The following is a 25,930-nucleotide window of genomic DNA, read 5'->3' on the forward strand; positions in this document are numbered from 1 at the left end:
CCTTGCCTTGGGAATTTCCACAGGTCCATCATGCTGATGTTTCTGCCAACAACGGCTTCTCATGGAGTCCAGGCTCCCTGCCATCCCTGTGCTACAGCCATGCTTTTATAGCACCCATCCTCCATCCTTGTCACTTCAGACACCACCAGTTCCTTCCTCTCTTTCCTGCTAGCCTTGGTCCAGACCCATGGAGCTTCTCCCCAACCAAGGCCTGTCCTTCCTGCCAATATTCTCTTTGTGATGCAGCCTGCGATAGGCCTTCAGCATGGGCTTTCCACTTGCGGCCTGTGTGGACCTGGACGTTTGTACTCCTCCTGGTCAGTGGACTCCCTTAGCTCCAGCACTAGCCTGGTCTTCCCCTGCTTATAGCCCATGCTGTTGGCAGCTGTAAGATCTTCTTGCCAAAGAGACCAGTTTCAAGCCCAGCCACTTTGAGATGAAAGAGTTAACTTTCTCATCCATCTTGCTTACTGTAGATAAGGGGATTTCACACAATTAAATACTACTATAATAAATATAGTACGATCAGTCTGCACAGGATTTTGCAGAGTTTTTTGTGATTGTTGCAGACAAAAATACTTGATTTTGCTGTTTTTGTGCTTTTTTTTTGCAGAAAACTACTTGAATTGGTGAAATTGTAATAGCACGAAATTGTTTTGCACGGTCTTTCACAGTGATGTTTCTTGGTAAATGAGACCTTTTAGCTGTACTCATGTTCGACACATATGAATCAAAGAGATCTTTGGCTGAAAGCGCGTTGTGATGACGTCACATTATGCGTCTTGGCCCAAATCTGTGTAATTTTGAAAAATTGCAAGCTCCTCCCAATATTACGGAGTTTCCTTGATTTTGCATAAATTTCTACGATGGCAAAAATCACAAAATCCTGGAGGGACTGTACAATAGAGCAATATAAGTAAGAATTCTCTGGTTTGTTGAAAAGAGCCCTTAAATTGGTGTATCTGCACCAGAAAGCACTCAGCAATTCACATCTGCATGTGCATGGAGGAAAGCAGACAGTGAAATATAAAAAAGGTGGAAATTTGGAACAAGAGGTGATTAAAGAAAGGGCATCAGCTGTGAAAGTTGGCCTCCCTAGAGCTCCATCAGGCTGAGTGACGCAGCAAGAGACCATTATCTTCATCTGTTCAAGCGACAGCTTTATAATCACTTCTGCTGCTGCTGTACACCAGTAATAATCCGGGCACTGTAGAGCCAAACACTCTAAGAAGCAAAGTTTTAACTTTTGGATTAAACAAGATAGGGTGCTCTATTTCCGTGCTGGTAATTTGTCGGTTAATGCTGGCATGTTGCTATTTTGGTTGGATGCAAGCCAAATTTTGCACACTGCTTCTGCTTTTGTCATAAATGACTGAGGGGCAGTGCAGTGATGCAGTGTGTAGTGCTGCCTCCTCACAGCTCCAGGGTCCCAAAGCAGTTTCTGAAGATGAGTGAATAAATGAATGAATTAATGAAATAATGCTCTACGCTAAATCAGGTGGAGCGGCACAAAAGGTGGTGTACCATTCAGAATCAATAGACTCTTCTGCAGATGCAGAGACATTTTCATGACCTCAAGTGCAGCCTGGTCACATTCCTAAAAAGGAATTGTTTCTGGATATTAACTGCTTAGGGTATATAAACTATTATTATTTTATCTTTAACAACAAGCGCAAAGGCCATTTCACACCAAAAGCTTTCATGAAGTGTTTTAGTGGACAACAAGCTTCTGTTTTAACTGGCATTTCAATCCATGCCTGCTGTAAGAGGTACCAAAAAATATTCCAAAACCTCCATGAAAATCCATTCAAAATAATATCAATCTATTAAAATAACCAGTTTATTTACATAATAATTAACAGTATCAATGTTTTTAGGATACCTAATAAAAGGCACTCAGCCATCATTTTGCATCTCCTGGATTATGTTGCACCTTCACTTTCTATCTTGCATGACCTTCATTTGATTCTTTCCCTTTTTTTCTTTTTTTTGGCTGTTGAAACTGGTTTGAAGCCAATTATGTAGATAAAGCTCTCAGGCACAGGGCTTTAATTCTCTGATTTGCAGCAAACTCTTTAAAGAAGTGTTTGCTTCTAATGCAATCAGACAATAAGTATGTACATGCAGTGATCCAGAGCATTCAGTAATTCTTATAAAAGCAATATATATATATATATATATATATATATATATATATATATATATATATATATATATATATATATATATATATATATATAATTTTTTTTTCTTTTCTTTCAAAAATGCAATAGTTTATTGTGTCTGGGAACAAACTGATAATATAGCCCATATACTGTTATAAGTACAGATATATACACAGCAGAAAAAAGAAAGAATCTTGTATTTTTATAGTGTTTATAGTGAGAAACCATGCCGAGGGGAAAATGTACTCAGTGTGTGTGTGTTTAGCGCACAGCTGGTAAACTCTGTCATTCTGTTTAGATTCATCACTGACCTTCTGCATGTTTCCTGTTTTAATGCCTTCTCTGCTTTAGCTTGTTATCTGTTTTTTTAACCTCTTGCATTGTTTTAAGGATTCTTGTGGATTTTGGCAATAAAAATGAACATGGGCACGACTAAATTCAAGTTTACCACTAAAATATTGGCATTCAGTCTAATGACAGAGACGGGAAAAAGTATTTGCTGTAAATTCCGTCAACCAGCAGATTATTTATATTATGGATAGATGAATCTTCCAAATGGACAGAAAAATCTTTAAATGAAATCTAATCTTATGCCATTAAAAAAACTTCACAGAGACTTAATAGGAAGAAAAGGGGCTTATTTGATTACTTATTGCAGCAGCACACAGTACACGTCCTGATATTGAAGCCTATTCATTATAACCCTACTTTTTTTATCCACTGTGCGATGGTCATGAAGATACAATAATATACAACACGCCAGTCTTATGCCTTGTTTTTGCACATGTGCCATTGTCACAAAAAAATAGCTTGGGATGAGAGGAAGTCACCCTCAGAGACAAACAGCTTTACTTGCTATAAGACTGCAAACAACTGATTGAAAAAACACAAGGAAAATGTGACAGAGATTGATTCATAAACAGTCAGGATAGAAATTGTTGTCCATGCGGGGTTTTCACAATCTATTCTGCCACACTGCAGTCTGTTAGAATTAGATTTTATTTTTGCCACACAGTATCCATTTGCACTGTTTTATTTTTAGAATGAATATTAATGATGATTATTCTGCCCCTTGGCTGAGTTGCATTGCTCCCTATTCATCACCGCCAAAAGCAATCAATTCCCTCTGCCAGGGATGGAAACAACAGTGATTTATGGCAAGAGCATTCAAACTCCTGCCCATTTGATCTGCTTGGCCTGGCATGAGCAGTCTCTTCATGGTACTCTCTTTTATCAAATAGGATGCCTGACTACTGGACTCCATAGCTCCTACTTATTAGAGAATGTTCCTACGCATATTAGAATTTCTAAGTCCACCTTTACAATCCACTTAATTTGACAAGTAAAAGAAAACAAAAATAAGCATCCACTTATCTATTTTAATTTTCATAGGTTTTTCGGGTAGGTAGCTTAGTTTAGCAATATCCAAAAGTTTATTTTCTTTTAACTCAACATTCTATCTTTTCCCTATTCAAACAAACTGGTTAACCTCCCTTTACCTCTGGAGGGCTCAGTGTCTGTGGAGCTGGTATGCCCATCAGTCATAGGATCTGGAAACCAGGCGTCCTTCACTGCTGATTTGAAGACACGCCGGTTGTGCAGATCTTGAGTGGGCCGAAAGTTGTTCCTGAGGTACTCCACTGACTTCACGTGATCCTGTTGCTCAGTGGTAAAGATAGAGTAGAATGCTTCCAACTGTAGGGCACAAGTCATAAACAGTAGTATAATGTTAATGGTCTGGCATAACACCTGGTTCCCATGGTCACAGTATCAGCGTATCCTTCTGAACACCTTAAGAACCATGTTCATACTTGACTTAATAAAAACATAGTGTGCAAATACAGCTGTTCACTCTGCAAGCACTGATAAGCTTTCCCCCTCTGTAAAATTGATAGCTTGTATTTTGACAAGGCTGTCAATGTCTAACAGATAACACTGCCTCAACCATTAAGTCCACATGTCAAGCAAAAATATCAAAATGTTTTCAGGTTGTCTCTGGGAAATGCTTCATTCTAACAGCCTTAGGTAAAGTGATATCTAATGTGAAAGAAACACACAAGTGGCTAGAATAGAGAGCATGCTGTGTACAGCTGGAGTGGGCTGATTGAGTGAAGTGCTTGAACACAGCAGTGCGATAATCCTCACTGGAGGGTAAAGCGGTGTGTGCATTCACACAACCTTTTAGGACCTGATTCACTAATGCATGTGGCAGAAACATAATGATCAGAGCTGAGAAAGTACTTGCCAAATAGAGATTCAGGAAACTGGACATTCTGTACAGTAAAAGCAGTGTATGCATTCACACAGTCATAAGATGCTATGACCTACTACATTTTTTTTTATGATTCATTCATTCATTGATTCAATTTTAATAATCACTATATGCTTTATCAGGCTCACAAAGGATTGCACACCAGTCCATTGCATGACACCATGCTCACACATTCACAGCTAGGGCAATTTAGCATAACCTGTCCACCTACATGCATGTTTTTGGGAGGTGGGAGGAAAACAGAGAACCTGGAGACAATCCATTGTGCATGCTGGGAGAACATCATAAACTCCACACAGACAGTACCCTGACCTCAGGAACAAACTGAGGACTCTAGAGGTGCGAGGTGGCAATGCTACACATTGCACCACCTTGCCGTTCCATTTTCTACCATGCCTAATCTTATTTTTATTTATACTGTTTCATACTGAATATGTAAATCTGGTTAACAGCAGTTGCTTGCAGTAGATTAGAAAGTTTCAGATACTGTGCATTTGGACCCAGTGGGAGAATGGGACTTTCAGTTTGGCTTGTGCACAATCTAGCACTTTCATATTCCAAGAAATGTATATATACAGAACACCATACACAGTTGGGTTACTTCCACGTGCATGTGGGAAGAAGGATGGGATAAGGACACTAGTAAGATTACAAGATTACAATAAACCGAACATAAGATTATTTAACCTATTTCATGCTGTTTGTACTAATTTCAAGCTTGAAATAGTCTTGCTCTATTGTCAGATAATTTTGCTCATTTTAAGCATTTATTTCTAGAAAGAAGCAAAATTATCTGCCAATAGAATAGGAAAACTACAAGCTTGAAATGAGTAATAATGTCTAGAAATAGCTTTAATGATCTTATATTTGGTTTATTGAAATCTTATAATAAGAAATACTATATACATTTGATTATATTCAAGATATTTTCAGTTGCTAAGATGTCATTTGTTTTGCAGTGTACATGACTGTATGGGTGACACATCTCGCTGTCTCTCCAGTCCATCTTCTTTTCAACAGTTGTTTCTGTCCTGCACTGAAGCTTTCGCCTACCTACAGGCTCCATCTATAGAGGCATGAAGTCAGACTAAAAAGCATTTTAATAATATTCTTAGCAAAATAACAGGAAAAAACATAACTAAGTCTATAAATGTGCATCTAGTGAGACTTCTAGTGAAACATAGCGTTTGCTCTTTCAGCTAGTTTGTGCAAAATCTGATTGGATAAGCTCTGTGTGTGTGTGTGTGTGTGTGTGTGTGCTTACCTGATGGTAGGAGAGGTAAACAGGTCGACTGAGGATGATCCACTCCACAACTTTACTACATGGAGGAGTAGTCAAGGAGCCTGCGTAACGATAGTAACTCCCCAAAGAGGATGGTAACAGGTCCCTTAGGACGAAAGGCGCAAGATTCGTCTCCTTCTCTGGTGATTGCAACACATGCAACAAATATACCCCAATTAATGCAGTTTTTTCAGCTCTAAATAAGCTCTGGGTCATGTAGTCATTATCACTGTGCTATAAATCTGGCCTGGTATTTTGTAGTAAATTTTGTAAATCAGGTGTTTATATGGAGGTAACATCCAAGTGCCAAATTACCAGAGGTGTTTATCATGACTATTATTGAGCCAGTTTGGCTTGACTACTGGTCCATAAAAAGTTTGGTATTTGTCCAATTTAAATCAGTCCTGGTCTGCCTAGACATCTTGAGTAAGACTAGAGTAGATATCTTTTGCATGCATCTTTTTCTTTTTTAAATACATATGAAAGCATATTTTACATCTTTAATTGTTCCAAAAGTGAGATTTCACCTAATGTCTGGTAAAGACATTTTTAAATGTCTTTTAAACATTGTACTCATTCTTCCAGTCGAACAATTAACTCACCATGATGAACAACCCGTTTGAGACCGGTGATGATGGGCTCAGCAGCCACATTGTTCTTCTTTCCTACCTGCAAAAGACAGTGACAAAATTCTCTACACGGAACCTACACAGACCTAACACTCTATAGTACACACTGTTATATAGTTCACAATCCATAAATATTTACACATGACTACGATGTTATGGTAGTGCTGATAAACATGCACTGCATTCTCACACTGTCCCTCAGGTGACAGGTCTATTTCTCAAGGCTGAAAGTAGAGCACAGGTGTGTTAAATGTAGGTCTGTTGTCAGGCATTGACAAACTAAGAAGCTGTGAGTACCTAAACACTTGCTGTGAGTTCTGGAAGCTTCATGGTTCATTGCTATTGGCATTAAGAGGATTGCTGTAATTTAAAGCAGGATGTGTTCATTCCTCTGGGATGTGAATAGCTAATCACAGTGGAGCTTCCATGTTGGAATCTCCTTCAGGTTCTGCCTTAATCCTACCAGACCATGCTTCTCTATATCTAATCATCTAGTATCTAATTAGATGAATAAGATAAATCACCAGCTTAGATAAGTGCTTTTTCTGTGTCAGTAAGGTTGTTTTTTTCTTCAAAAACTGAAAAACAAGACTGTTGCATCTTCATCCCACAAATGTATCTTTAACCAAGGCAATTAATTTCAAGCTGCTTCTGCATCAGTCAGAGTAATTGTAAGGATGAGATAAATGACAGTTAAAATCAAATCAAGTATATGCAGAGAGCTGTGAAAAAAAACAACATGTATTTTTGTTCACAGCCACATAATTTGCATGTACAGTACTGTGAAAAAGTCTTAGGCACATGCAAAGAAATGTTGTAGAACAAAGATGCCTTCAAAAATAATGAAATTAAATGTTTCTCCATTTAAAAAAATATTATAAAGAGCAGTAAACAGTAATAAATGAAACAAAGGCAATATTTAGCTTGACGACGCTTTGCTTAAAAAAAAATAGTCTCAGGTAGAATTAGTGCAGTTTTATAAGGAAATGAGCTGTAAGTTTTATTGAGAATCTTGCAGAACCAGCCACGGTTATTCTGGAGACTTTGACTGTCGCACTTGCTTCGTATTTTTGCAGCAAAATCCAGCGGCCTTCATTATGATTTTTGTCTGAAAAGACGTCTGTTACCACTTAATATACTGTTTTCTTCACTGTCATACAAACGGTTTTCTGTAACATTTAATTTTGCGCTGGAAAACTAATGTTTGGGAATCTAAAATGTTTTTGTACTGACTCGATAATGTAGAAGTCATGAAATAAAAATCTATAACAAAGTTTGTACTAAAAAAAAAATAAGGTGCCTAAAAATTTTGCACAGTATTGTGTATGTATTTGTATTTCATAATATATGAAATATTATATATGTAAATCCCACATATAGTATAGTATAGTACAGAAGTATCACACATTACCCCAAGGAACACAGAGTCAGAGAAAAACAATATACTTATACAATATAAAAAAAATTATTGCCCTTTTGGTATTGATGCTGCATGGAAAAGTTTAGCATTATGCTCCTTCTCTCTTTTCCCCTTTCTCTTTGAAGAACTTTAAACTCAGTAACACAGACACCTGACTTATCAAACTATTTTGATAAGTGTAATTTTAGAAAAACAATTGAAGCATTATCCTCACTGAATGAAACAGATCAAATCCATTAAGTCATTCATTCATTCATTCAATCAATCATTTTCAGTAACTAATTCATCCTGGCCAAAGTAGCAGTTGATCCGGAGTCTATGATAAACCCTATTGTGAAGAGGTAGACACCAGTCCACCACAGGCAGCACGTCAAATATAGCAGCCAGTAATATACTCTTGTACATATTAGTTGTAGTTGTATTCAAACAACCCAATCTTGTACTGCATTTGTAGCAATTGCAAAGAGCGAGGATGAATTCATATGAATGTTGCAATAAAAGAGAAGCTATAACTGATAACCTTAACAATTTGTGACTTTTGATGCATGTTGGTCTGCGCAAATTCTTACAAAATTGTAAGATGATATGTACTAAATCCACTTTGTGCGTTGGAAACTGCAGAAAAGGATCCTCACCTGGAAGAAGACAGCCATGGCAGCGATGATTCTCCTCTCCTTTATTGCAGTATTGAGACTGTCAAAGTCATCCGAATTATAGAAGAAAATCTGCATCTGTGAACACACATAGGGAAATGTGACTGGCATTCATCAGCTTTTTAATAAACTAACAAAGCACTGAGCAGCTCACACCTATGCACAGCTTTGCAAAAAGGGCTACATTACATTGTAGAGAAAATCCTATTTGATTGATTCACAGTTCTTTGTCATGCAGAAAATCCCATCCACATTTCTACAGATATACTCTGTGTGTGTGTGTGTGTGTGTGTGTGTGTGTGTGTGTGCGCGCAAATAAATGCAGGATCTCAAGCATATCCTCATTCAGGAGCCTATCCACATTTTGACATTTGTGACAATTAAGGATTATTCATTCTCCTAGAGGATGGATTTAGAGGCAATGCAAAGTTCCCTAACAATTCACTTAAAGATGACACAATATACACAGTTCACATGTGACCTTGAACATTGTATCAGGGCAGTCACACAAATTAGTTTTAAAAAATATGTCAATCCGCAAGACACGTGCAATGGGAGTAGACAGAAAGCGAAAGATATTTGAAATGAAGGAAATAGGATTAGCAGTCTCTCTCTATCTTTCGCTTACTCTCTCGCTCTCTGACAATATTGTTCTGACTCAACTAATTCTCTGGCAACCTCTCATCTTTCAGCATAATTCTCCACATCACTGTGTTTGCTCAACATGTAAAATTCCACGTTTATTCACTGTCCTCCATTGCACCTTCTATGTTTTCTATGTAGATCATTTTAACTGGTACATTGAAAGTGCTACATATCAGTGATGTCAGTTATGGTTGTCAAATTATGTAATGCCGATCGCTCTAATGAGGTAGTGGCATAGAGAGCTAAACCCAATCCAGGTGCAAAAAAGCAAAACTGTCAGGCAGATCCATTTTAGACAGGACATTTTTATATTAAGAACACTCTCAGAGTCCCCAGTTACTAATTTAGTTTAACATTCATCTCTGAAGGTAATTAAAATGAATTCAAATGTAAATGAATCACATGAATCAGTGTCATACACTATTGACAATGTGTTAATTATTTTGACATTGGTTAATTTTTTTTCCCAGGAAAATGGTAGGCAACCCACTGCATAATTTCAAAACTCTACTGCCAAGGTAATGAAAAGGGGAGGTTTAAGTGTGTCTCTTTGTGAATTTAGATTCTATATTAGTGCTGTGGAGTTTCGGTGGTTTAGGAACAAAGTGTATTTTGTCCTTGCGCAAGAGTTAAAACTAAAATCAGGGTCTGTTGTCAAACCATCAGAACGCCACCCGTCCCCATAGTCAGAGATCACAATCTCGTGAATATTAACACTATTCATTTCCTGTTCCAGCAGGTTTGTCTATGGATTCATTGCAAAGTCTTGCCCATTTCTGTGCTGTGTAAGTTTTGAACTTTAAAGCACTGAATGCCTTCAGTGTTTTCTTGATCTCATTAACCTCAACCTACTTTTGGATTGCCCTTTTGTTAAGTTTGCCTTACTGAATGGTGTATCAAGCACTGCCTACCTTTCTGCTTTGAGTACTGATCTACAATTGTCTACTATGCTTTGTATACAATTAAACCTCTAAACATGGGTCCTGCCTGATTTCAGTGGGTTACATCTGCATTTGAAACTAAGAGTGGTACACTGGATATAAAAAGTCTACACACCTATGTTAAAATGGCAGGTTTAAAAAACAAAAAAAAAGAAAATCATGTCGGAACTTTTTTAATCCTCAATATGAAATTACAACTTATCAACAAATTAAGTGAAAAACAATCATAAACACTTTTGGGTTAAAAATAGGGGTAAAAAAGTTACAATAACCTTGTTGCATAAGTGTGCACATGCTTTTATAATTGGGGATGTGGCTGTGTTCAGAATGAACCAATCACATTCAATCTCATGTTCAATAGTAATTATTATATAGCTGTCGTCAATGAAATTATTCCGAGTAACCCTAAACAAAGATCCGCTATTTCCCAATGATTTACTTGACATCGCTATGGGTTCATCTGACTCCTTTAGCCAAGGTCCGTAAAGAGTTTACAAAGCATGTATGGTATCTAACTTGTATGTAACAGGTAACTTGTTGAAAGATATCGATCAGAGAGGGGTATAAAAGAATTTCCAAAACATACAATGTAAAATATACAATGGAACACTGTGAAGGCCATCATCAACAAGTGGAGAAAAGTGAGCACCACAGTGACGTCAACAAGAACAGGACGTCCCTCCAAAATTTACAAAAGGACAAGACAAAAAATTATCAGGGAGCCTGGCAAGAGACCTGCAGTGACATTAAAGGAGCTGCAGGAATATCTGACAAGTACTGATTACTCTCTGCATGTTACAACAATCTCTAATATTCTTCATGTCTGTGCTATAGGGTAGGGAGGCTAGACGGAAGCCCTTTCACACAAAAACATCCAAGCCCAACTAAGTCACCCCAAACCATGTGGCAAAATGTGTTATGGTCTGATGAGATTCCAATTCCAGAAATATAATAATTCCATAATTCCAAAAAGTATGTCTGGTGCAAAAAAAAGCACATAACCAAAAGAACACCATACTCAAGATGAAGCATTGTGGTGGCAACATTATGCTTTAGGACTGCTTTTCTTCAGCCAGAACTGAGGCTTTTATCAAAGTGGTGGGAATCATGAATAGCTACAAATACCAGTCAATTTTAGTGCAAAACATTCAGGTGTCTGCTAGTTTATTCTGAAGGTGAAAATAAATTTCACCTTTCAGCACAACAATGACCCAAAGCATACATCCAAATCAACAAAGGGATGTCTTATCCAAAAAAAGATCAATCTTTTTGAATGGCGTAGCCTAGCCTACTTGTGCATAGGAGATGCCCTTGCAATTTGATGGATCTAGAATGTTTTTGCAAGAAAGAGTGGGAAAATATTACCAAATCAAGATGTGCCACGCTGAAAGAGTCTTGCCCAGAAAGAAAAGTGGTGTAATAAAATCAAAAAGTGCTTCAACAAAGTATTAGGTTTGGGATGTACACACTTATGCAGCTAGGTTATTGTAAGGTTTTTATTTTTCCTTTTTTCCCTAAAAAGTTTCTGATTGTTTTTCACTTTATTTGTATACTTTGCAATTACACATTAAAGCCAGGGAAAGATCTGAGAACATTTATATTAGGGTCATTATTTTACTTTTAAAAAAATCTGCCATTTTAATGGGGGTGTGTAGACTTTTTATATCTGCTGAATGTTCCAGACAAATCAACACATCACAAGACCCCAGGGCATCCACATATGTTGCAGCTGAACACCAATCAGCCCTTCCAAAACCTTAAAAAAAGAAAGAGGAACACAGTCAAAGTCTTGCTAATGAGAACCAATTACTCTTCCTCTGACTTTTTTTTTACTCTTCCTGCAGCCTTTAATGGTGTCCATTTGTAGCTTGTATCAGCATTCACAAACAGAATCATATTAGCTTGTTTTCATCAGCTTTAAATCATATTAGCCAATTTGCATACTCTGAAAAGGGTTAGCATTGATCTGGGGTCTGAAACACTTCCACTTACACATGTTTAGCCAATACTCCTAAATAAAATAACAATAGCAATTGTACATAAAAATGAGAAATATGCTAGATTTAAAAGGAAGATTTAAACGCACACATGACAGATGTATGAAATGCCACAGCGATCTAAAGGAAAGGGTAATATTAAATGAAATTTAATATTAAAATTTATTTTTATGCTGCTAAACAAGATGTATTATATACATAATGCATAAGCATATACATGTGACAGTTAAACTAAATGACAAAAACATTATTAGCACTTTTCTAAACATTTCTATTTCCAATTCAGCAGATTACTTACTAAAGTCGATCATACACAGTTCAAATGAGGCATGGGCAGAACTCATCACTCTAGGATCTCACTTAAGATTGGCAGAACCAATTTAACACTGGCAGATTTACTATGAGAGCACATGTACTGCTCATTTCTTTTGTTAAACGTCTTAGGGTGAAGGCAAATGAACTGGGAATAGAACAAATGCTATAGCAAAAAAAAAACTGAGCAGGGCTTGCATTGGTGAATAATGCATACTGATCTGCACTGAAGTTCTTTAACTCATAGTGTGAGTTTGAGCCATTGCAACACAGTAGCTAGTTATCCCTTCCAAAGGTGAATTAATAGGACCATTACGGTTTGCCCTACCTCAACTGGAAAACGCTTTCCATTAATGCTGTGCTCTGAGCCGGCTGATCCATTGCTGAGGCCCCAGTGAAACTCCACTTTCTCTGCCTTGAACCGCCCAGGTAGACCTGCTCCTCTCACAAAGTAGTCATTCTTCAAAAGAATGGAGACTAGGAAGAAAAAGGAGAGATGTGCAAAAAGAAAGGAGAGGTGTGCAAAAGGGGGGATTGGGTGGTATGACATGACAATTAATTACTGCAGCTAAGTTGAGAACTAGCTCTTTCCTTCTATGCTGAGCTCTTTCTCCATATCTAGAGGCTGGGTGGAGTGACAAAAAAAGGAGCAATGAAGTCATTAATACAAAAAGATTTATAATTCAGTACTTCATTTTCACAACAACTGCAAGGTTGTTAGGAATTAAATTATGGTTTTATAGGATTTAAAAAAAGTTGAAACAGGATTGATAACACTAACTACAAACCTTAGAAATGTCTGCTGTGCTAGATAAGGGAGGAGGTATATATGACATATATGCTGTGACTATACAAAAGATTATTCCAAACAGACTGAGTTAGTGGTAATTGGTAACCATTGGTAACAGTTCAGTATTCTGATAATAGTGGTCTCTGGTAGTGATTAGTTGAATGAGCTGAGATAGGCCTGTCTTCAGTTCTAATGACCTTTAAACGTTTGTGTAGGGATAACATATGCATAGTTTGTCTTAATATCTAAAGGGGAATGTCAAATAGCTCATCTGAAGCTCCAGACCAGTGGATACTAAGAGCTCTGCACCCAGGGTAAGTAGCAACTCCAATTGCTATTTATAGTGATGTGCTACAGTTTGAAAAATAGGAGCTCCTGGATGAGGAACTTTCCCTGGCCATGATATGAACCATGGATCTCAGTTGAAAACCACTTTTTCAAACAACCCATGCAGTCTACATACATTATAAAAGAGCTTCATCAATTTCAACAGTGGTAAATAAATTAGCATGGGAAGAAGTCTAATTGGCATAGTCATTATACACGATTGATCGTTGATTGGCGGTGTCACCTTGAGAATGAGGTCAGTAATCAAGTCTGTACTGGGGTGGAAATGCCGGCATTGTGACACAGATAGAGTTTTCAGGATACCAGTCTATGCATCGGTGAATCTTAAGACTTTCTGCAGTGGATGTGTGGATGTCCTGCATTCATGGAAGTATGAATTTACCGAAACATTTGGGGGAATATTGCGGTAGCAATGTGCGTGTCATCAGAAAAACAGTGTTACAAGCATGTAAGGCATTTTGAGTTATTTGTAACTGTCAGATTGTAACATGATTGTGATTTTAAGTTTTCCAACATGGAAAAATCTATAGGAAGGGCAGCTTGGCAGCTTCTCAGTACCATGACAAGTTGCATTTTTGTCTTATTAATGTCAAGAGAGTGAAAAAGAGGGATTTGGGATCCTACATCTTACTCTAAAATGAATCACAAAATGGGCTTCAGAGTTTTTCAGTTGCTGTTCTTTGTCCAAAGGGTTATGGATTTGACTTTAGCTCTACATCAGAAAAAGTCAATGAGTTTTTCTCTGGATTAGTACTACACCCCACAGATTAAGGTAGAAGGTATGCAGTCATGGCAGCTCTAGGAAGGTGGGTTTTCATTGGGTGCAGAACTGAAGTCATTCCTTTATAGGAATTGCAAAGATCACTGGGTCTCAAATTCTGCTGAATCCATGATGTACAACAAAGTCTTTCATAACAAACAGAATTCTACGACAGCAAGGGATCCAAGTGCAGAGTTTTCAAAGGGAAAATACAAGTGATAAATACAGAAATCCACACAAACCTGGAAACAGTGCTCAAAGATGATTGAAGAGTGTAAAAAGACAGGTCAGTGTCAGAAATACCAGCAGTAACCAACCATTAAAGAAGATAAATGGCTTACAATTGCAAAGTGTATAAAGCAAGACTTCAAGGAAAACTACTATGTAAGGCAGGGTGTACTGTATGCTGTAGTTGATGAACGCTGACTGCAAGTAGATTAAACTAATTACATGGTAGCTATGGTAACAGTTCAAGTTCTGGGAATGGTGGCAAAGCAGGGGGTTTTCACAGCATTTATATGAGTAATGTTTCCTGGATCACAAAAAATGGTACCAGTTGGTCCTCCACTCCAAGTCCCCACCTGGGAGAAGATACTGTAATGTCAAAGTGACAGGAATTCGTTAAGTCCATTAGGTAGGCTGATAGAATGGCATGCACTGGTGTATACTGGTCATCTTCAGACCATGTCAAACCCTTTTATGTGCAATGGTGCTTGGTCTTGAGCTTGTGTTTATATATAGAGTTTCCTGTTTACACAAAATGCACATAATTGTATTTATAAGATGTTGAAAGACATTCCTTAAAATTCATTGCAGATTTTCTTTTACAGTTGGTACAACTTGGTGCTGTAGATAGTTACTGCCATTTCTGGAAAACGTGTAGTGCTATCAAGGAGTGTGTCTACCAGTGGTACACAGGAATATGAGTCTCTGGTCAATTGGTGTGGATGGTATCAGTGGACATGCCAATAGGCAATGTCAAGCTTCAGTAAAGCTTACACTCAATCGTATGGAATGTGAAATGACTTCACAGTTAAATAGGATAAATGATGCAGGTACCCTGATTCTACAGGGATTCTGACAAATAAACAATAATTTAATTCATAGACAACTACTCAATTTAATTAGAAATCTGTTGAAGGCCAAGAGCATTATGTTAAATGAAGATGTCTGTATATTTCTGTTTGTAATGTGCACTCTTTTGTTGATGATAGATTCAGAGAAATCCACAAATATATTCAATCCAATTCAGTTTTTTTTTTGCAACAAAATGCAAATACATGGCAAAGTAAAGGCCAAAGATCAAAAGAGAGCTTTCAAGCATTTTTGACATGTTTGAGTTCATTCTTTAACTTTAAAGCAGGAGGTACGTTTTTTAATATGCTGTAAAGATCAGCAGTGTGATCTGTATAAGAGGTAAAAATTCAGTAAATGATATTATTCATCATAAGGTTCCAGTATCTACAACAATCATTTTCTATGAATCCTTCAAATGCCACTGAGATCAGATGCATATAGTATGAACTTCAGAAGCAATCTTACTTAATGTCTTACCTGTTTTGCCTGTGTTCTTCATGGAGGTTTTGTTAGATGACTTGACTTCAAAGCCCTCCAGTGTGAGCTCCTGGCACTCCTGAGAAACCCATGCATGTTCATCTGGGATGTTGACAGGTGACTGGTTTTTCTCCCCACATTCAGGGTACATTGATGCCCATCTCCATGGCCCATGCATCCCTTTAAACAGATACAGAAGCAAAAATCAAAATAGACACAGACTCATATTTTTGCATAGGAGCTGGGTAATGGGGGTGTAAAATAAACCCTTATAAGAAGACTGTCCATTGATGTTCCCTATCATCGGAAAGAAGCAGGTATTTAGGCCCAGTTGTTTAACACACCTTTTTAATCTTCGATTTTGAAGAAAGTTGACTGAATAACAAGCATGATGTATTTCACTCTGGTTTACAGATGCATTATAGCATAGACTGAATAGTGGCTAAAGTGGTTAATGACCTACAGCTTGCTTTGACCTTGTTCTGGACTGTTTTTATTTTTATTTTGGTATACTTGAAAAGAAAAGTGCTTCATTGTGTGAAAGAATAATTTGATTTACTAAATTATTATTTATAGTTCAGAAAATTATTCTTTGTGTGCTTGTAACAAGGGACTCAGAGACGCTGAGTACGGATCCATGTTCTGGAGGTTTTATTAATACAAAAATCAAGACAATCCAGGTGAATACCAAAAATACACAGAATGCAAACAAATCCAACTCTGAGGCAAATGCAGGAACAAAAACAGGGTAAAGAATACCAGAGATCAAAATCAGCAAACAAAGATCAGAGGGCTAGTCAACATGCCTCAGAACTTAAACAATTGCAAGCAACCTTTAAAGCTTCACACCATGTACCATGAAGTCCATATTCCTTAAATGTCAGTTATTCATGAAATGAACCGGTAAACTGTCATTCAAAATGAAAAAAAAAAATTCCATAAGAGGTCATTTCAAAATAATAGCTAATAGACAATTTTTTATTTATTTCAGATTTGTTTCCTATATCAGATTTTCATTGGGTCGATAGTGTACTATTACTAATACTAATTTGTTCATATTTGGTGGCATTGCCTTTTAATTGCTTGAAGTTGAATCACTTGGGGTAGCTTTCCAAAAGCTTCTCACCATGCTAAACTTTTTGCTCATTCTTCCTGACAGTACTGGTTTAACTCAGTCAGGATTGTGGGCTGTCTTACTTGAACACATCTTACTTTTTCAGTTCAGTCAACAAACGTTCTACGGGATTCATGACAAGGTTTGTGATGGTCACTCTAATACGTTCACTTTGTTGTACGTAAGCCAATTTGTTACAACTTTGGAGGTATGCTAAGGATCACTGTCCTGATGCAAGCAAGTTTTTTACTTTCTGGCTAATGACTTGAGGTTTTGTTCCAGTATATTTTAGATAATTCTCCTTTCTCATGATGACATCTATTTTCTGATGTGCACCAGCCCTTATTCCACCCTTCTTCCATAACATAATGCTACCACCCTCATGCTTCACAGTTGGGATGGTGTTCTCCTGACCATTTTTGCTTCAACTGAGAACCAGAGAACACTCTTCCAAAAGGCTGGTGAACAGTCTGGCTTTTTTAAATGGTAAATGGCGCACTTATATAGCGCTTTACACTGTGTCTCATTCACCCAAACACTCACGCACCAAAGGTAGCAGAGCTGCCATGCAAGGCGCTAACTTGCAATCGGGAGCAATTTGGGGTTCAGTGTCTTGCCCAAGGTCACTTCGGCATGTGGAGTCATGTGGGCCGGGAATCGAACCGCCAACCCTACGATTAGTGGACAACCACCTGAGTCACAGCCGCCCATGATTTTTATGATGGTCTTTGAATAGTGGCTTCTTCCTTACATGCCAGCCTTTCAAGCAATGGTGATGTAGGACTTTCTTAAATGTGGATGTACATATTTGGTACCTGGTACCTTCAACTCTGGAACCAATTCCTTTGTTGTTGTTTTGAGGTTCAGTTGAAAGTTTCAGACCAAACCTCTTTCAACCCTGGGATAATTGGTGCCTCTTTCCTGAAATGCTTGTTGTACCTTCAGTTTGGACATTTCAGAAATTACTCCTAAGGAGGAACCAGAATTGTTTAGGTTCTTAATTTTCTTTTTTTTAGGTCTTGGCTGAGTTGCTTGGATTTTCCCATGCTAGGATTATCCCATGGTATCAAGAGCAAAAGGCACTGTCCCTAAAGCCCTTTTATAGCTACAAGTACACTCTCAATTAACTCAGAAGCTCAGCATCAGAAGCTTCTTAAAGTCATTACATCAATTACATCACATTTTCTGGATCTTCCAGCCTATTTAAAGATATAGTAAACTTGGTGTACGTAAACTGTGACAAACTGGAATCTTATATAATTAATTGAAAGCTGTAATAAACCTGTCTCCAAAGTAGATGCCAAAATTGACTTGCCAAAATATATGTATGGTAACATGAAATCTGTAGTCTAAGTGTATGTAAACATTTGGCCCCAACTGTATTTTATTTTGTAATTTCTTAATAGTGTTAGGCTCATTTTACCACCAAATTGTTAGTTCAGGTATACCTAAAAATAAACCAAAACCAAAACTCATAAGAATGATTCAGCACTTGGTTCAGCGATTCCAAGCATCTTATCATTTTTGCTTGAATTTCTGTTAATTGGCAATTGCTTCTCATGTGCAGTTCTACTTCACCCATCCAGTCATCAAGGGTGCATACTACCCAAGTATTCAATATACATTCACTGTTTAGTCAGTATCGCAATGACCGCAAAATCCTCCTCTTGGTATTTAAAGCACATTTAAATGGTATATCCCTCTGGTATCACTTGCATATTTACTTAAGCAGTAAATAGCTCAGTAAATAGCTCATCCTGAGCATTTCATTCAGCTGAGGCAGACCTACTGTTAGTTCCCAGAATCATTTGCGACTAAGCCAGTGGAAGATGTTCCAGAGAACATTGGGAATATTATGTGTTTTTAAATCCAGACTAATAACTTAAAAAATACATTTAGTAACTATGCAATAATTGCATTATTGATTTGTAATAATTAACACAGACTAGGAAATGTATTATAATTATTGCTGTCAGTGAAACATAAATGAATTATTTATCTTTTTCTAATAATTGCCTTATCAAAAAAACTTTGTTGATAAGGTCATCTAAAATAGCACAACACATATCCTATACCAAAATAAAGCTGATTGCCTCAATGTAGACCAGTCTCCACAGTCTCATAATTGTAAACTTGTAAGAAATTACATGTGACCAAGATAAAGCAGCTACTAAAAGTGAGTGAGTGAGTGAGTAAAAACCTGTCTGAATAAGTACATTCAAGGTTAAAGTAAGGTCAGGGTAAGTGGCCTCTTTTTTATTTATTTATTACAATGTCATTCATATGAAATCCATCAAAACTTCTCATGTTCTTTGGAATACTTAGTAATATTTTGAGTAATGTATTTCATTGTGTAACAAATTAATTGTGTTAATTTTAATGGAATAGTTTCGGTAATATTGCTAAGAAGTCTTTCTTCAGGATATATAGTTAAAGTATAGTTTTTATACACTTGTGCATATTCATGCATCCTTGCATGTATCCTTCCACTCCTCTGTGAGGGAAAATGTGTAAAGATGCTCCTAAATTTTGTAACATTTTAAAATAATTTATTATTCTACATATATTTCGTGATTTCAACTACACATTCTCTGATACTTTAAGATGGTTTACATACATTCCCCTGAAATGGAGGCTCCATGTATACTGGCTCTGATGTATCATACAATATAGCTATAAATACCATTATAATAAAATTCTACAGTATACTGTCACTTTATCTTCTTAATCTTGCTTCATTTTTTTGTGTTCAACAGAATAGGGTTTAAACAACATAAACTGAATTTTTATCTCTGTAAATGTACAAATAGCAAAACATAACCAAGTTTACTCATTTACTGAATCACTATTCTAATTATGTGGCTGACCTTCTATAAAATTTATATTCATCAGCATCTAAGACTGCCATTGACAGAGAAATATGAGCACAAACTCTTAGCAAACAGAAGAAGAAGCTGAGCTGATTAATGATTTCATTAGCAGTAACAGTCGATATAAGGCTATATTAAGTATGTACATGCTTGCAAATGCTTTAAACATCATTTTGTTCCTGAGACTTGTTAGGTCCTTAAACATCATTTTGTTCGTGAAATATTGCTTTAGGTCTAATTGATCCCATTTTGTTGTGATAAAGATATATCTAGATCAACAAAGATTTTAAGCATGGTACAATAATATAAGTGCATTTAGGCTGTCTTACTTCCATTATGAGCAATTCGAAGCTCCAAAGAGGACATCATTTGAAAAAAAATGACTGCCACTTTCATTTAATTATAGCTTATTAAATTTTTCAACATTTCAATCAAATGTCACATTGAAATGAAAATGGTCAGTGAGATGCAAAATAGAGTGCCAATCTATGAAAAGCTAGGCTAAGTAAAGGATCTCCTGTTTTTGCATTTTCCAACTTTGTGCATACGAGGGTTAATGTGTACTGCTCTGAAAATTATTGGCAAGTTGGAAAAGCAGAAACTGGAGACTGAAGCGAATAACTCCTATTTCATGACTGTGTCTACTCTGTTATCAGGTTAACACACTGGCTTTGCCATGGCAACGACACACTCTCAGTGAAATAATCAGATCCACAATCTAACTATCCACTCTAATTTCATCATCATCATTAACACCACACACTCTGAGCTCCTCTGCTGGGCTCGATAGTGAGGCTGAAAGCAGGAGAGTGAATGCTCTCCCTTGGATTATCCCCACATATGCAGAGCTGCCATCACAATGCTGTCACAGAAACAGCATCAAGGCAAACCATCAGAAGCCATATGTAGTTTGACTGCAATGACTATTAAATCAAACAGCTTCTTTGACTCAAATGCTAATAATTGGTATTAGCAGCATAAAGTCCTTGCACCTTTAGCTTTTTATAATGTGTGTCATATTTTGACTGAAATGTTGACTGAAATGTTGAAAGATGCGGTTCACAAAGGTTCCAAAGCCTGATCCTAGAGTATCTCTGTCCTTCACAGTGTTTTTCCTGCTCCAAACACACCCATTTCAACTATTCAGATAATTAACAGGCCAGTATGAGATCAAGTGAATGTTACAGAGGAGCAAAAACACTAAAATGTGCAGGACAGGGGGTAGTCCGGGATCAGTATGGGAACCTGTGACATAACTCATGCGTCACTTTTATCAGTCAGTAAAGCTAATTCCATTACACTCCTAGCTGTGTTCAGATCCACCTAATTAACATGATGATACTTTATGACAATCTCTTTAACGTGCTCTGACCGATTAAAAATCCAATACCTATATCTTCAGGCCAGGGACATAATGCTCATGGGAGAGCAAGGAAAGATTTCTTTTCCTTCTGACAGATTAAGGTCAGATGACTTTCCAATGGGAGAGAATGAAGTCATGCTTCTCTTTTGTAAAGGAAAGGTTGCTCCTTTTACCCAATTAATGAGAGGACAAGTAGGTCGTTTTACAGTTCTAGGCCCATAGCTGTGGTATGGAAGTCTTCTCAGAGCTGTACTAATTGACATCACCTTTTCCAGAGACACACCACTAGTTTCATACACTATCTAAACCTAAATGTATATACCTGAATTTAATGAAACTAAACACTAAATCCTGAACACACAGAGGACACAAAAAAGTTTTTAATTCTAAGCAATACGGCCAACTTCTTTTGAAAGTGCTGGCTTTAAACTTCAGTGTTTTTTGTTTTTGTTTTTTTTAAGTTGATATAAAAATTATTTTATGTTTGGTCTAATTGTAACTGGCACAGGACACTCATTGGAATATATTTGCCATTTTATGTTTTATAAACAAATATAAAATATATATACAAAGTATATATACAGTCAGGTCCATATGTAATTTTGCCTCTGTACAATGCATTTTAAGTGTAGACTTTCAACTTTAATTCAAGGAGTTTAACAAAAATATTGCATTAACCATTTAGGAATTACAGAATCCTAAATGGAATTTAGAGAATTTACAGAATCTGTAAAAAAAAAATGTTGAGTTACAATACACTTCCTGTTAGCTCAAACCAGTCTGGTAATTCTCCTTTGATCGCTGTCATCAACAAGGTGTCTCAGCTTGCCGACCCTCTGCTCACAGGATGTTTTTTGTTTTTCGCTCCATTCTGTGTAAACTCTAGACACTATTGTAAATCCCAGGAAATCAGCAGTTTCTGAAATACTCAAAACAGCCCATCTGGCAGCAACAGTCATGCTATGGTTAAAATCACAGAGATCACACAGGTTAAAGTGTGTGTATTGGTGTATACTGTATATACAGCATTGCTCATATTGTCTAGCTTGTGTGTATAGGCAAATTCAAAGCTTGCAAAAATGGCCAAAATAGCCCCAACGCCTCACAGATTAATACATTTATATTTCTATTATACCACTTACTTCTGACAATAAAATATGACTTTATAGAGCACAGCTTCAGGCTGTTGGTTAAGTAACAATCAAGAGAACAGTGGTTGGCCATTTGAAAACATCAAAAATCTGAAAGCACTTGCATGACTTTCAGCATATGCCAGTACACAAGAACAGAGAGACCAGCAGGACTTCATGCCTCTGCTACATGTCTACTTGTTCACATCCCAGTTGGATTCTAAGCCTTTTCTATAAAGTCCCAGGGCCTCTCATCTAATAGAAATTTTCCATGGATGTTGGTTTACACTTTGCCACCACCCACTGATTTCTTCCTGGGATGTTCTGGCCCATTTTGATTGCAAAAGTGCTGGCAGAGCTGTCCACTATGTTAGGCCAGGATTTTAGATCTTTACATGCATACACTTGCCTTATTTTATTTTCCCCTACTAATCTCACTGTATGCTGCAGGGCTTCTGCACTACAGCAGGCAGCTTTAAACACTGAAATGAAACTGAATGGTGTTCACAGTATGAGACGCAGTCCTTGATTTAATCCTTTTCTTTTTTGTACGCAGTTTATTTCTTCTTTTGCAATTTGTGTTCTTTCTTCTAGTCCTGAAGGTAACTAACACATGATTATAATTCAGTTGAGACTAAGTGCTATAAAAACAATAAAAAAAAATGTGATCCAGACTCCACCAACAGCTGCTATGCCTACCCCTGCTGACAATATAAGATCAAAGAACTACACTGGTTGAAACTTTTGGATACTGTTTAACGGAAACTTAATATCAACCCAAAATCTAACCCAAATATCACTAGTATAGTATATTGTTTTACATTTAATCATAAGGACTACACAACTAAGAACAGAAAGGACAAAGTAATCTTCTTTTTTTTTTATTAGTAGTAATTATTTTTTATATGAACAACTCAGAGGGAACTAGGGTTATCTCAAAATATTTGGTTATCTCATATTTCTGCAAACTCAAAATGACAAGACTGTAATCTTTAATTTACTTTTTATTCATGAAATCATTATGTTTGTTGCAAGACTGTATGCGGTTTTGTTCTATTTCATTGATACTTTTCTGCTGGAAACAAAATCATCATCTTAAAATCTTGTAAGAAATGTAAAAAGTACAAATAAATCAGGATTGTTGTGGATCTGTGCTTGAGACATCCAAGCTTGCTCATCCATTTTTAAAGGCTTCAGAAGCTGGACAGCATGCATTTTTGATTAATCACCAACTAAATAAAAAAAGATGCTCTAGTCAATCAAACGCATCTTAATTTCCAACATGCATAAAATATAAATAAGAATGTCACTCCAGGTCTTCTATAAGAACAAGACACATAGCTGACTATGACCAAGTTAGCTAGTGTGTGTTCATCATAACAGTTATGAAATCTATTAAAGTGCTGCAATAGTAGTGAGAGAACAGCCTGATTTCCCTCTGGATGTGCTGTCAGTGGAAACTGAGTTCATTAGGAATGGTTGAGGGGTAGGACTGTGGTACAGTATCAAAGCTTCTGGGTCCCAGGTTCAATCCAGAGCTCAGGTTGATGTGTAGAGGCATAGGTTTCCTCTCAGTTCCCTGGTTTCCTCCCACCTACTAAACACATACCGGTAGGTGGATTGGCTATGATTATTTGCTCCTAGGTGTGACCATGTGTGCAAGTACACGTGTGGGTGTGTGTGTGTGTTATCTGTGTGTGTTATCTAGGTTTTTCTTAATGGTTAGTTGCTTATCATATGTTTCAACAAGTTTGATTTAATAATGGTGACCAGAAGCCCGTAGCATTTCCTAATTATATTGAATTGCTTATAAATTATCAAACTGTCCACCTTTCAATCTGTATACTAATCATATTCTCATTTTGACACATTTGTCATATTTGTATTTGTTTTTATCTCATTATTCTTATTGTTACTGTTATATCACAGTAACACTTTAATTTCCCCATAAGGGATTAATAAAAACGTATTTTTTTTCTTATCTTGTCTTCTTCTTCTTCTTATTATTATTATTATTAAAAGTTTTTACTTAGAGCCATTTTATTCTTAGCAGGGATTTACATTTTACATTAAGTTAATTATTTAACTTATTTAACTTGCTTTTTTATTTCTTTTCTCCTTTTTTTCCTAAATGTAAAAAAAAAAAGGTAAAAACAAATGTAAACAAACGTAAATTATTTCTCTATACAGGGTGTCCCAAAAGTCTCCATACACAGAGGAAATTAAGAATTTTTAGCAAAATGTCTTCCAAAATTTTCTAACTTTTTTTTTCAGACAGCCTTTAAGGATTCCTTTAACAAAAGAAGAACGTATTGAACTCATTCTCAATGAAATCATTCTCTGGATCAGGAAGCTGTTGCAAGGTTGTGATGGACATGCAATTACATGCATACCAACAGATGTGTGAAATCGAGTTCATCATGAGTGGGAGAGACGACTCTGTTTGTGTTTACTAAGAAATGGCAGTCAGCAATCCCATTTTGCTAAAAAACTGTTAATTTCCCCTATGTGTTGAGACACCCTGGAAAGCTGTGTGAACCACTATTACATTATTATTATTATTATTATTATTATTATTATTATTATTATTATTATTATGCCATGTTATCATTTCCATCAAATAATAGCACCAATATTTCATGCCTTGCCGCTCTTTTGGTGGTGTAAAATCACAGCAGGCTCAATTACTTCCATTGTGTGTGGCTGCCTCTCCACAAATCTTCAATGGTCTGTTTAATCTTCTCCTGTCTAGGACTAAATGCCTGGTTTGTGGTACCAGTGACAGAGGCACTGCAGCTGTTCCGCCAGCTTGAAATATACTCCTTCTACTTTGTATGACAGTGAGATTGGCATCCCTGTCGCTCCGACTGTGGTGGCATTTTTCGGAGTTTGAACACTCTCAGCGTCTAGAGTGCTATGCTGCTGTGCTCTTCTGAAGGAACAACCAAATGTGTCACAACATGAAGTCTGCTGTCAAAATGCCTCATCTGTTCTGATTATGTGAAAACTCTGCATGAAGCACAGTAGCACTGTGAGCCACAAGACAAATGATTGTAGTGACAGAGGTTATAGTGATATCATTGTATTTTTCAATAACGGCCTAAAGTAGACAAGCCAATGTATTATTGTATGATTTATTGGCTGTAAATGAAACACAACATAAACACAAACACAACACAAAATAAAACATAAAAATAACGTTAGCACTAAAGAGTCCATGACTAAGTTTTAGTTAAATGGGGGGGGGGGGTCAGTAGGGTCATCAGGTCATAAAATTTTAAATACTTGGGTGCATTTTACACTATCTTAATTTACATATTCAGAAAACTGCCCTGTTTCAGCCATTTATTAATTATCAATGGTCTAGTGCAGCCATAAAGCACTGCCAAAAAGTCTAGTGCTGCCATAAAGTTTAAACTGGTGGTTGTCCTTTTATAGGGACAGACACAAAAGGCATAAGTGAACCTCCATTACTGTTATCCTAAACTGATCTCCAGTCTATTTTCTGAGACAGATGGTACATTCTGAGTTTGACAGGCCCCTCACAATTCTGCCTTAAACAAGATAATTTCAGTCCGAATTTATAATATAGAGGGCTGAAGAAATAACATTTCTGTCACAGGCTGAATGAATTCATTGTGGCTTGACCTATTCTAACCCCACCATCCCCTTCTTCACAAGTCTT

The 25,930-nt window shown here is 36.8% G+C and overlaps 1 protein-coding gene across 2 annotated transcripts in view; it reads right to left on the reverse strand.

Moving 5' to 3' along the window:
* ca16b (carbonic anhydrase XVI b) overlaps positions 1 to 25,930 on the reverse strand; it is a 90,147-nt gene that overhangs the window by 27,688 nt on the left and 36,529 nt on the right. For both annotated transcript variants that reach the window (XM_053635989.1, XM_053635988.1), the window contains exons 3-8: positions 15,769 to 15,948; positions 12,645 to 12,793; positions 8,404 to 8,499; positions 6,322 to 6,388; positions 5,702 to 5,859; positions 3,665 to 3,860 (exon numbers count right to left, since the gene is read on the reverse strand). In XM_053635989.1, the coding sequence (XP_053491964.1) occupies positions 3,665 to 3,860; positions 5,702 to 5,859; positions 6,322 to 6,388; positions 8,404 to 8,499; positions 12,645 to 12,793; positions 15,769 to 15,948 (846 nt within the window). The remainder of the gene's footprint in view (positions 1 to 3,664; positions 3,861 to 5,701; positions 5,860 to 6,321; positions 6,389 to 8,403; positions 8,500 to 12,644; positions 12,794 to 15,768; positions 15,949 to 25,930) is intronic.

The sequence above is a fragment of the Ictalurus furcatus genome, chromosome 11 (assembly GCF_023375685.1).
Source record: "Ictalurus furcatus strain D&B chromosome 11, Billie_1.0, whole genome shotgun sequence".
Classification (NCBI taxonomy): Eukaryota; Metazoa; Chordata; class Actinopteri; order Siluriformes; family Ictaluridae; genus Ictalurus; species Ictalurus furcatus.